The following is a 12,343-nucleotide window of genomic DNA, read 5'->3' as shown; positions in this document are numbered from 1 at the left end:
AAATGTGTAGATGCTGTGCTTAGCACCATGGTTTAGCAATGGACTTGGTAATCATGAGTTAACAGTTGGACTTGATGATCTCAAAGGTCCTTTCCAATCTAAATGATTCTATGAAATACTGCTGTTGGCACTGAATTACACCTTAAGCAGCTCCACTTATTCAAATAGCACCATTTAAAGAGTGAAGAACTATATATATTTATTTTTTTTTTTACACAAGGGTATCTGAATCTAACCTTCAGTTGCTACATTTGTATTTTTCCCTCTTTGCAAGAGAATTTACTGTGCTTCAAAGTACATGTTTTCTAAGATCACAGATCAAATGGTCCTAAGCTGCTCCAGATATCTGAAAGGAAGAGATTTATTTCTTTTCCATCACGTCTATTTTTTTCCCCTTCTCTTAGGCAAGCTCACCTTTTATGATTAACAACTTAGAGTTCATATAAACACTTAGAAAAGGTCTCTTTGTTATACTCATTTTAACATTTTATAGTATTTTGTTCTCACTAAATCCAGTTATCACCTGGGATTCATCTGCATTACATTCTGCAATACAAAAACACTTCCTAAGATTATGAACACATACTGTGTTGTCACACTAAGAAAAAAAAGCTATTCACATTAAATAAGAAATTAAGACAAAACTCAATTCTAAAACCTGCATTGTACTGATTTACATAATTACAAAGACATTATCTGCAATAGTTAATATATTATATTTGTATAAGGACTGCCTGATAGCCCACTAATGGCAATAGAAAGATTCCCATTAACCTTAGTGAGCTTTGAAACAAGTCTGTAATGCCTAGCACATTGCTGTTTTATAGAAATCATAAGTACCTTGTATTCATTTAGAGTTTGCACTGGTATTACTCCTTTTTTTTATTGGAAAAGATCGAAATGACAGACATATAAACCTAGCTTCTAATGGAACTGCAATATCCAAAATACATGCTTTAAACATTAGCATGTCTCCTGATTCAATCTTCAAGTTATTTGCAGTGCATTTCTTGGGACAGCAAAGTAAATAATGATTAATACAAACTATTTTGTGAACAGAGATTTCTTCTCACCTGATGTAAACATCAGGAAAAAAGAAACAATAAGCAAAAAAGTGACTGCTCATAGATTAATATTAATGTGTGATTTTATAGTAAAATTTTACATTAATCTTATTTTCATCCAAAGGCTTGTTTAGACAGAGCAAACTGATAAAGTTGCAAGCATATTCTCATAAGTAGTTTTCAATGGAAAATTTGATAAAAATTTAAAAGTATCAGAGGCCTGACTTCAGCAGGTCACAGACCTGACCAGCAGCCTTTCACACCTTGGACTAAGGATATGGTTGTCATATTCTACATTGCCAAGGCACTTTCCATATCACAATCTTATTATTGCCCCAGGTTTTTAATAGAAACATACACTTATGAACTAAATCTGCCTTCCTGTATGAAAAGCAAATGAATCTCCAAGAGTCCAAAGAAATCCAAAACACTATAAGCCAATAGATTAGTTGAAATCCTGAATATAAGACAAAATGAATTTGCATTACATCAACAGTTTTCAGACTAGCTAGAACAATTATTGCAGGCTTGTATGAAAGACTGTACTAACGGTCTTTGAGTGTAAAGGCTAAGTGATTATATACCTTTTGAATAATCACACCCTGTTCCTAAAAGGAGCTTTATGATGCTGAGCTGTATCAGTCTAATTGACACAACTGGAGGTTTAACAAACTCCTGCTATGCCACATGGAATCATCTAGAAACTTAACTCGAGATTGAAGTTAAAGGCCTGATTCTCATTGCCTTCAGAATGCCAACTGAAAGTCTGAGGTCAACTGTACTGTCATTACACAGAGAGAAATTACCTACCTCATTACCCAAGTAATGCTTTTATTTCCACGGGGAGAGATGCTCTTACCTCGGCCAGCTCTTTCCAATAGGTCTTTTTCCTTTACGTTTATATTACAAAACAACATAGCCGGCTTTAATAATATACTATACGAGATATTCCATTATAAATACACAGACACATATATATAAAATTTGCTTGTCCCAAAAAGTACATAGACAATTAGCTGACACTTTAGCTTATTAAAATTAACACTGATATAACACAAGTTTTGAACTACCAAACATTTCCAGGTGATTACAGCTTTCTATGTCATCCACACCTTCACAGCTAAAGTCACACACTGATTTTTATATTCATAGTCATAGACATCTTACACAAAGCAATAAATATTTACATACGTGCAAAAATAACACATACAAGCAGCTCATTAGCTACCATGGTAGGAAGTAGCACTATAACAATTCTCAGTTCTCACTGGAGCTTTAGAGTGTGCTGTGGCATAAGCATATATTAGGTACAGAAGGTACTGGCTCACTCTCTTCACTTTGACATTTTTCATCTGACCAAGCATTATCTGACCTCATACACTGATCAGGATATCTCCTGACTGGAAGCAGTACAACCTTATCTAAGAAAATAACTACCTGTAACCAGTCTACATTAAAATTGTTTAAAATTATCCATGAAATGGTGTGATTCTTCCAGCTCTTAAAACAGCCTGGTACACAAAATTGTTCAGTTCCTACAGAAAAGCCCTCTCCAACAGATGGAGATGTGCCTATTCTTTAGGGTTCGACTACCTGTTTTAATTAAAAGAGGTCTTTTGTTTTCAATTTTGGTTATATGATCAGAATAAGTAAGTTCAATACACTTTGCAGAGGTTTCAGTAAACTAATACTGACTGAGCTAAATACCACCAACCATTCACAACTTCACAAGTTCTTCTAACAGATGACTTATGAATGGCTTTTCAATTTCTAATAGTGTAATAATCAGGTAGGAGCTACGTCTATATGAAACACGTAATGACCCAGGGGGAAATAAAAGTATCTTCTGATTAAGGCACTTGATTAGTCATTTAGAGACTGGGTTCATTTTCAGAATCCACCACGGATTCCCTCAGTGATTTTTAGAGAAATTACTTGTTGCATGCTTTCTCTAAGAAGCACTAGTACCTTTTTCCTCACCTTTGTGCTGTCTGGCAAGTATGCACATTCCCTGCACAGGAAATGTCTCTTTTCTGTGGGTTTCACCACACACTGCACCACCGAGGCTCTAACCCAGACAAGGACTAAAGTAAATAATTTCTATTCATCCCTCAGTGCTGAGGGGTAAATAGCTACTTACTCAAGTACGCACCTGACACAGGTCAACTTGTAAGGAACAGACCTACATGTTAAAAACCTAAGGAATTTATTGTTTTTAAAATAAACACACCAAGACAAACAAAGCCAAAAAAAGCAAGCAGACACACACAAGAACAGGGAAAAACACATCAAGACAAACAAACAAAGCCAAAAAAAGCAAGCAAACACACCCGAACAGGGAAAAACATGAGTTGTTACCTTTACAAGTAAATCCAGTGTCATAAATTTAAACCCTATTTCTGGAATGATTATCACTTGCGTGCCCTTCTGTAGTTTCACACAGCAGCAGTTGGACTCAATGGCCCTTACGGGTCCCCTTTCAACTTGAGATATTCTGATTCTCAACCTCAGGTTCTAGCAACTGACATGACAAAGCACAGCACTTTGAAGTCAAAGCAAATGCTTGAGGCTCTCCACTCTGAAGCAAAAACCTTCAGATCTACACTTACATATCTTATACAAAATTTGCTGGCAGTCTGAACAACTTAGTATACCCTAAAAATAAAACCTGGATGCTATTGTTGTGTATGTAGCTGATCATACATTGTATTTTAAACAACAAAAAATCCAGAGTCTCAAAACATCGCTTCATTGTGGACATATCCTAGAAATACAGTATTACGAAGATTCTTGCACCACTGTCCCATGTTCTTCTGGCACCCAACAAAAACTGCCAGTTCTATACATTTCCTTTCTATTTATACCCAGCAGCAACCAGTGCATTAATTCTTTCTTGTTTCCTTAAGTAGTTATGCTCTTACCTTGATGAAAGTGTTTTAACAGCCGTCACATGTTAGACTCTAAAACGAATCTCTAGAAAGCTTGACAGATGGTGTTTTGAAAGATAATGCCAGGTATCTGGTGGGAATCTGACATTAGCATTCCCAACATACAACACACCTTCATCTTTTAAAAATCCACTGAAACATATGTAGCCCTAGTTACACTAAGAAAGAATGAGAAAACTAATCATTTATTCAGTGTCACAGTTTCCCAAAATGCCATTTCTGCGTACACTTGATGCCTAGGAACACCTATTTTACTCTCTTTTTAACTACTTTGCACGCTTTGTATTTCGTCCTTCGAGCATTTCCTTTCTTTGCCATACACACACGCATACTCTCAGTAGATACCTCCCCCCTCTGGGAAAAGATTGAACTGCAAGGTGCAAAAAATACACCCCTGTAAGAAATAAGGACTTTGTTTATAGTATGTTTATTCGAAAAACAACTGTAAAAAGTAGCGTGGCTGCCTCTTCAGCAGCAAAGCAGCCGTGACAAAAGTGTACTAAATGTGTCGGTATTCATACCGCATTTCCAAGCTATCAGGAGCACTCTAACAAAACCTGGACTCAGTATCTTCATTTGCAATCAATAAAACTTATATTAAGGAAATACAATATAAAGACTACTGACAGAGAAAGATGCTTACTGCTAGCATTATAAGTTTTAATTAGCTATGACTTTCCTTAAGACATAAGAAAACTTAAGAAATTATTCACCGTCTCTGAATGTCACTTTATTTGAATTTGTGACTCTCTCAAGGGCCTAAACATACATTTCTTTGCCTCAGTCTCATTTAAGGGCTTGATAGGCTGTCTTGATTTAGGCATCGTTCTTTACTACTTCTTTTTGACATCAGGTTTCGGCTTTGGAATCTTCCAACTAGGGTTTTTTGAAATTAGCGTTATATACCTCAGAAGAAAGATAAATATAAGGGGAACTTAACTGGGCTACGCTTCTGAAAAAGTTGAAATGCTGTACCTCAAGGCCTGCACTCAATAAATAACTATATTGAGCAGTTAGTTATTAAGAGAGGGACTGAATTATAAACTTTTACAAGAATCTCCAGTTGAAGTAGTTCAACTAAAGCAAAGAAAGCAGAGTGAATTACAGCGAAAAACAGGATGTTCCACGCAGTATATTCTGGATCACTATACAGAACGAAGAGAAAATCATCACGTCCTGGGTGAGACAGTGTCACGGTATTGATAAGCCATACACAATCGATGCCTGACACCGCGTAGTCAGCTAAAACGGTGCCACGTTAACGGTGCAATAGTACTACCGTATCAACGTTATTACTTAAACACGGGAAGCAAAATATAACGAGTTTAATGAGAAACCTGCCTCTGTCTTTGCCTAAGTGAAGCCGGGAGCCACGGAAGCCCTCCCCGCTGAGGCTACCCCGCCGCGGCAGCGGGATGCACCCCCACCGACCAGGCACGGAAGGCACTTCCAGCGCGGGGCCAACAAGCCGCCGCTCCCCTCAGAGGGGCCGCCCAGCGAGGAGCTCGGCGCGGGGTCCGGCGGAGGCTCCGGGGCACCCAAGCTGCACCGGCTGCCGCTGCCCGGCCCGGCAGGGGGCCTCCCCCCGTCCACGCGTGGCCAGGTCCCCGCTCGGCGGGGCGCCCGCCCGCCGGCCGCCCGGGCTCCAGGGCTGAGCGGGAGCGCGGCCGCGCCGTCGCCGCCCGGCCACCGAATGCCGAGCCGGAGGGCGCCCCTCGCCCCGCGGAGCGCCCCAGGCCGGGGCAGCGGCGCCGTGGCGGCGGCCGTTGGGCCGCGGCGGGCGGGAGCGGAGCCTTACCGTCTGCGAGGAGGCGCATCGCGTGAACAAAGGAGGGGTCCAGGCTGTCCTTCTCGGCCATCAGCTCGGGCAGGTACTTCTCCTGCTCCATCGCCTCGGGGCCGCGGCGCCTGGGCACGCCGGGGCGGGCTGCGCGGGCGCCGGCTCGCTCCGCGCCTCCGGTCGCCTCTCGTCGCCCGCCCCCCTCGGCCCCCCGCGGCTCGCAGGTGCGCCGCGCCTCGCCGGCCGCCCCTCCCGCGGCGGGGCGCTGCCCTCCACGGCCCCGGCGCCGCCTCCGCCTTACGCCGCGCGGGGGCGGGGGCGTGCGCGGGGCGGCGCGTGCCGCTGTCCGCGCGCCTCGCGCTGTCTTTCCCCCCCCCGCCCCCCCCTCCCGCCAGTGAGCCGCCCTCGCTCACCGGCGGCCTTAACTAGGGAGGCGGGGCGAGGCGCGCCCCGCCCTCCCGCTCCTATTGGCGGTTGCACACCGCCGGGCGTGGCCCTGGCGGCAGGATGGCCACGCGATTGGCTGTCGACGGGTGGGCGGCCCAGGGCGGCCGGGGCGGGGCGGGGGCCGCGCGTGAAGGGGAGAGGGGCGGGGGCGAAAGTGCGGGTGTGAGTGCGTGAGCGAGTGAGTGCGCGCGTGTGGGTTTGCGCGCGCGTCTGTGCACACTCGCGCGCGCGGGGTTCTGTGCGCGTCTGCGCGCGTGCCCGCGTGCAGCTCCGTGTGCGTCTCTGGGCGCCTGTTCCCGCGTGTCGGCGGGCGCAGAGCACGTGTGATGCGTGTGTGTGCGCGCGCGGTCGCTGCGGACGTGCAGGCGTGCGCGCGTGTGGCCGTGCCGGCGCGTCGCTGCGCGACTGTGCCTGTGCCCCGCGGCGGGGGCGCTGTGCCCGCGCGTGTGCGCCGCGCCGATGCGTGTCGGCCTGGGTGTTGCTCTGTGTGTGAGAGCGTGCGCGTGCGTTAGTGGCCCCGTGCCTGTGTGTGCACCCGTGTCTCAGTGCGCGACTGTGCGCGTGCACACCCGCGTCCCTGCGTGGGCCTCTGTGCCTGCGCGCGCGCGTATCTGCGTGCGTGTTCGTCGGTGCACGGCGGCGGGCGCGTGACAGCGGGGGTGCTGCGGCCGCGTCTGCACCGCGTCCGGCAGCGGCCGCGCGTGGTGTGGCCGTGCCCCTGCGTGGGGCTCTGGCCGCGAGCCCGCTGTCACTCCCTGTCCCTGCGTGTGCCCGCCGCGCCGCCACGCGCCGCCACGCGCCTCCCGGCCGGCGGGCGCTGTCCGCGGTGCTGAGGCCGCGGGCGGGGCCGAGGCGGCGGCACCGCCCGCTCCCCCCGAGCCCGGCGGCCCCGCGGAGCACCGAGCGCCGTCCCCGCGCCCCCCGCGCCCCTGGGACCTCCGCGCTCCGCCGGCGGCGGGGAGGCGCCCTGCAGCGGGGTGCACGGTGCACCCCCCTGGGGATGCGAGCGGAGCATCCGCCAGCGGGCACGGCCGCCAGCCCCGCGCTGCACATGTCCGGCCACGCGGCTGAGGAGCTCCCGGCGGGCCCGAGGCGAAGGGGCCAGCCCTGCCCAGGAATGCCCTGCCGCACCTCTCCCCAGCTCCCGCAGCCCCGCGTTACAGAATTGAAGCTATTACGCACTTAAAGTGTCTACTGCTGGAGCAAATGTGAATCAATTTCATTAGAATTTAGCTTGAAGTATGCATTTGCTATAGGTTATATTTATCCAAGATTTTCTCCCAACAGGCAATTTAATAACGTGCTTTGATGGTGAGAATAAACAAAAGATGTTTAACTCATCTAAAGTCATTAAAACTTCATTCGTGGAACCTCACGAGCAAACAGTCCACCACACAACACAGTGTGTTATGATCAATCTCTACGTGAAATTCTTTCCTAGTACTTACTGCTAAGACTACTAACATAGTAGTTATTCTAATTAAATAGATACTTACTGCAATAATACGCTTGTAAATCGCTTACTGCTGCTCATCTCAACATTTTTTTGTGGTAGTGTTTGGATTATTTTTTTTTCAGAGGATGAAGGAATTAAGAAAGATAAAAATCAAGACAAAAGCTTTATAAGGGCATCCACAATGTTTTGAAGACGTTTTACAGCCACTGCATAAAAATTTGGTCTGTAATGTTTTCAACATCCTAAGATACATGCAGGCAACCATTATGCAATTTCCACTCAACGTGCAGATAATTGAGGGACTACATGTGTTTTCAAGAATATGTAAAGAATGTCAATAAACAATGTGTTATTATTCTATAGTATTTCCAGGGGCAGGGAATAAAATACCCGAGAACTAACTTCCCTGCAGGGAAAGAGTAGGAGCAGAAAAACAATTGATTTCAGCAATCTTGTGAAACACTTGAGAAGACTGATCATAGAATTGAAAGGTTTAATTGGCAATCAGCTTTTACTACAAATTGGGTCTGGGGATAAAGTGAAGACATACGTCCCTCTTTAAAACAACAACAACGACAAACACCAAATAAAATGAAGAGAAGCATAGAACTAAGATATTTTATTAATAATTTACCCTGATTCAGTTTACCACATGAATAGTTCTTCCTGTTTCTCATTTAACACTGTAGCAAGCAATGGCATACTGTTTGCAACCCCGCTTAGGAGTGTCTTGATTAAGTGATCACCTGTGTCTTCAGATCGTACTTCTGCAGCTCTGTGCATCAGAATAATTCAGGCTGGTGCCCCTCAGTTCAAAAAAAAAAAGAGAAGGCTGGTGATAGCTGCGTTGTCTTAAAGCATCTTCAAGATGAATCTAAGCCATCTTCACTCAGAAGCAATCCTGATCTAGTAGCTTTCAAAACACACCATATGGTCATGTATACGGAAAATGAGTTTTGGGGGCTTTACATCTGGGGTGTTAGAAGAACAGTGTTACTTTAGTCTGTTTAATTGTACTTAACCTACTTAGATTATAGGAAGCTTTGATTTAAACACCTTTAAGTTTATTAAACATTGGGAAATGCTACATTCATCAAACTAATTTTTTCTGGTTGAAGGAGTAGAGAGCAGGTTTCCTTGCACATTTTTGACAGCAAAGTAGAGAGAAACTAGTTTCCTGTAAGTTCATGTTTCAAAGTTATAAAGTTAAATTGACTTTCACTGACACTTAGGCTGTAAAGCCTTTAGTTGGTTTTCTAAATTTTACCTTACACTCAAAAAAAAAAAAAAAAAAAAAAAAAAAAAAAAAAAAAAGCATTAAAATCTGTCAGACAGGAAATATAGACCTCTAATGACATCAAGCATGACTCCATTGCTAGTTGGAGATCAATTCTTTTTCATAGCTATTAAAAACCAAAGACACATTTTACAACTTTTTAGTTTGAAGTGTCAAGCCAAATTAAAGTTTATCTGTACTATATTTTATTACTAACTCTGATATTGAAGTGGATCACAGCATACCAGATTATAACTTATTTGAAGATAGAACAGCTAACAAAAGGAAGTAGAAGCAAACAATTGCAGAAAAGTGTCCAAACTTTCCAAATGGTTATTTAAAAATTATGAAAACTTTTGAGAATATGCAGTAGTCAGTGTGAGCAGAATGACAATGAATTACCCTTCTGACATCACACTAAAGTTAATGCAATAGTTTAAATGAGTGCAGTTATCTATGTGTGTGTGAGTACACCTACAACCTTATACATCAAAGATCAGATTTGTCAAGAGTTTTCAATTTCAGAAATCCCATTTGCTTTCAAATTTCTTCTCTGTTTTACTTGCTTTAGTGATAGTTAAGGGTTATCTGGTTCCTAAACTGACTACACGTGAAAATAGAAAAACCTAGAGAGTTTTTCCTATCATCTGTGTTAACCATATCCTCCCCTTGAATTGGAATTATAATTGAAGATATAAGGAATAAAGAAGCAGAAATGTATGTGCAGGAAAGAGGGAATGTCCCCACATCCTTTAGTTTATTTAATTCCTTCATGTGATGCCGTCTGTACCAGGCTGGACCCGATCTCTGCATGCTGGCCGGTGGATACTAGTCCTTGGATCCTGTGGCTTCACTGTTTGGAAACGGGGCACCTGAAGATGCACAAGCTGTCAATGAGAAGCTTGTTTCCATGTAACAATGCGAGGGTGATGTATGGGGCTTTGGCCAGCGGTGGGTCCAGCTGGAACTGGCTGTGCCTTCTCCTCATAGAGGCCACCCCTGCAGCCCCCCAAACTGCTAACTCCTTGCCACATAATCCAGAAGGAAAACGTGCATCAGCAAGTACACAAGTCACTGAAGATCACCTGCAGGTTACCCCAGGCACAGCAAAAGACTCAGCCATATGGCCCAGCCCACAGCTGATTGATCTCTGTGGCAAGTCCTTGATTTCAGTAGACTTTTGGGCTCTCCACTCATACAACTGAATAAACACTGACTTTCTTAGAGACAATTCACACAGGTTAGTCTTTAATCTATATAAATAATAGAAATCGACTTCAGTTAAAAAACATATCAGTACTTATGTCCTCGAAAGACATAAAATAGCTTCATATACTTGGTGAGCCTAGGACTCCAGAAGAATTCACCTTGAGTTCCAGCTGTACAACAAATGCTGGCTTATGCTATAACTTGCATTATGATACCCACATTACAAGTTCTTAGTTTATCAAATAAAATAATGTATGCTACAGCTCTATTTCATATTTAGCATTCTTTAGATTTGTAAAGAAGCAGCAACTGAAAAGGTGAGCCAGGGTAAATGGGTCCTTCCATGGAAGCATAACTTCAATGAAAGATGTTCATCATTAATTTGGGATAATTTTGAACAAAAAGATAAACTATAAAATAGCAGTTTAAGACAGAAAAAATGCTTAAATAAAAACAAGCAGCAAAGAATAAAATGCAGTCTAGAATGTCTGTTCTCTTCTTTCTTCCCTGTGACACTACCAAAACTGAAAAAGAAGTTGTGAGTCGATGACAAAACTATAATTTTCTCCTCTCCACATGTACATAAAGACCAGACTTTGTATTTTGCTTGCCCGTGTTTGAAGTTCTGTCTCTGCTGTTCTTTCTGACCTTTATATTACAACTTACCCATTGCAGGTAGCTCAAACACTTTCACAAAAATCTTTTCTGTGATCATAACAGTCTCCATTTCACCTGTTTCCTCTAATCTTTCTACAATCAATAAGTAATAGATGTCTGAATTTTGCTTTCATCCTTATCTCTAGGATTTAGAGCTGTTCCTTTTCATACAAAACCTCTGATTGTATTGCTTTCTAATTTTCCTTTTCACATGATGCAAAATTATTCCTTTTGTACCTTTGTTTTACTTTTTCCTTTTCTTATTGTTTCTACCATCCTTTCCCAATATGCAACTCTCCCTTTAATACGAATTTCCTCCTTGAAGGATAACAACAACAATAATAAAAATTAATGGACAAACAGAGGTACAAAGAATGTGATATGGAATTTGGAACAATCAAGCTACAATTTCCAGACTCTTAGGACTCTTCCTTGAGCTAATCCTTCAGTTTATATTTAAGCGCCAATTATTCAGCCCAACAAGTTACAGAAGTTAGTAGTTTCACCTAGCTTTGGGCATGTAAAAAACAGATGTCTACGTCTAGTCCAGTCACCACAGACACCCTTTACAGTCAGTAGGTTAAAGTAGCTTTTCCAGCAGTTTATGCATCTGACCTGCAGGTACCTATTTTTGGTTGAGATGAGTCATCCTATGCAAAATCTGATTTCCTTCCACTGGATATGAAGTCAGTAACTAGATTAGACGTAAACATCTGTCTTGTTCATAACAAAATTAGTGCAAATGAATTCCAACAAATTCAGTAGTGTATGACAATAAAGAGGCCAGAGGAGTTTATATAACAGATGACGGAACAGAACCAAAAAGTGCATGTGATTTGCATGACAAAATGTGTTCTACTTCAGGCATATAGAGCAAGAAAGGCAGACCATGCTCAAAATAAAATGATAGCATTTATTTGAGAAAAAAAAAAAAAAAGGAGAGAGATTAATATATATATATAGATTATCTAAGATCTAATTAAAACTACAAGTACCTGCAAGTGAGAACAGAATTGTTTAGAGGATGCAAAGGATACAAACTATAAATAAGAAGATTGTTATGTATGGGAAACTGTAGATTTAATATAACAAACTACTTTTACTTTACCACTCCATTTAGAAAGTGAGCTTTCATCAGAAGTAGAAAACAAAGTAATATTACAAACACAGAAGTTTAAGAAAAATATTACTTGCTAAATATAGGATTGGAAATAACTACCCTCCAGGACCTTGAAAGAGAGAAGCTTTGGAGCTTTAAAGGAGCCTACATCTCTCCACTTTATATATATATATAAAATATGTATTTTAGGCAGGACACTTCAGTACGAACCCAAAGTTCAGAAACAAGTTAAGTATCTAATTTAGGATTAAATGCACGTATTACCACCTTTATGAAACAAAAAACCCACAGAGAATATCTTCTTTTGACAAGGTATATTCTAGTTCAGCAGATGGCTGTGAAGTGGAACCTGCTCCACCCATAAAGAACTGTCTGTTTTTAAAGAA

General features: G+C 43.0%; 1 protein-coding gene across 7 annotated transcripts in view; it reads right to left on the bottom strand.

Annotated features, from left to right (window-relative positions):
- Positions 1-6,212, bottom strand: part of KHDRBS2 (KH RNA binding domain containing, signal transduction associated 2) — a 393,362-nt gene extending 387,150 nt beyond the window's left edge. For 5 of the 7 annotated variants that reach the window (XR_005828603.1, XR_005828605.1, XR_005828602.1 and 2 more), the window contains exon 1: positions 5,811-6,212. Coding sequence is in view for 2 of the 7 variants with exons in the window: in XM_040599141.1 (XP_040455075.1) it covers positions 5,811-5,901 (91 nt within the window). In the remaining 5 variants the exon portion in view is untranslated. The remainder of the gene's footprint in view (positions 1-5,810) is intronic. The other 2 variants (XR_005828606.1, XM_040599143.1) reach the window with 1 other exon arrangement.
- Between the last annotated feature and the right edge of the window lie 6,131 nt (positions 6,213-12,343).

Source organism: Falco naumanni, chromosome 6, assembly GCF_017639655.2.
Source record: "Falco naumanni isolate bFalNau1 chromosome 6, bFalNau1.pat, whole genome shotgun sequence".
NCBI lineage: Eukaryota > Metazoa > Chordata > Aves > Falconiformes > Falconidae > Falco > Falco naumanni.
The sequence above is the reverse complement of the archived record's forward strand: the minus strand, read 5'-3'. Positions and strand labels throughout refer to the sequence as shown.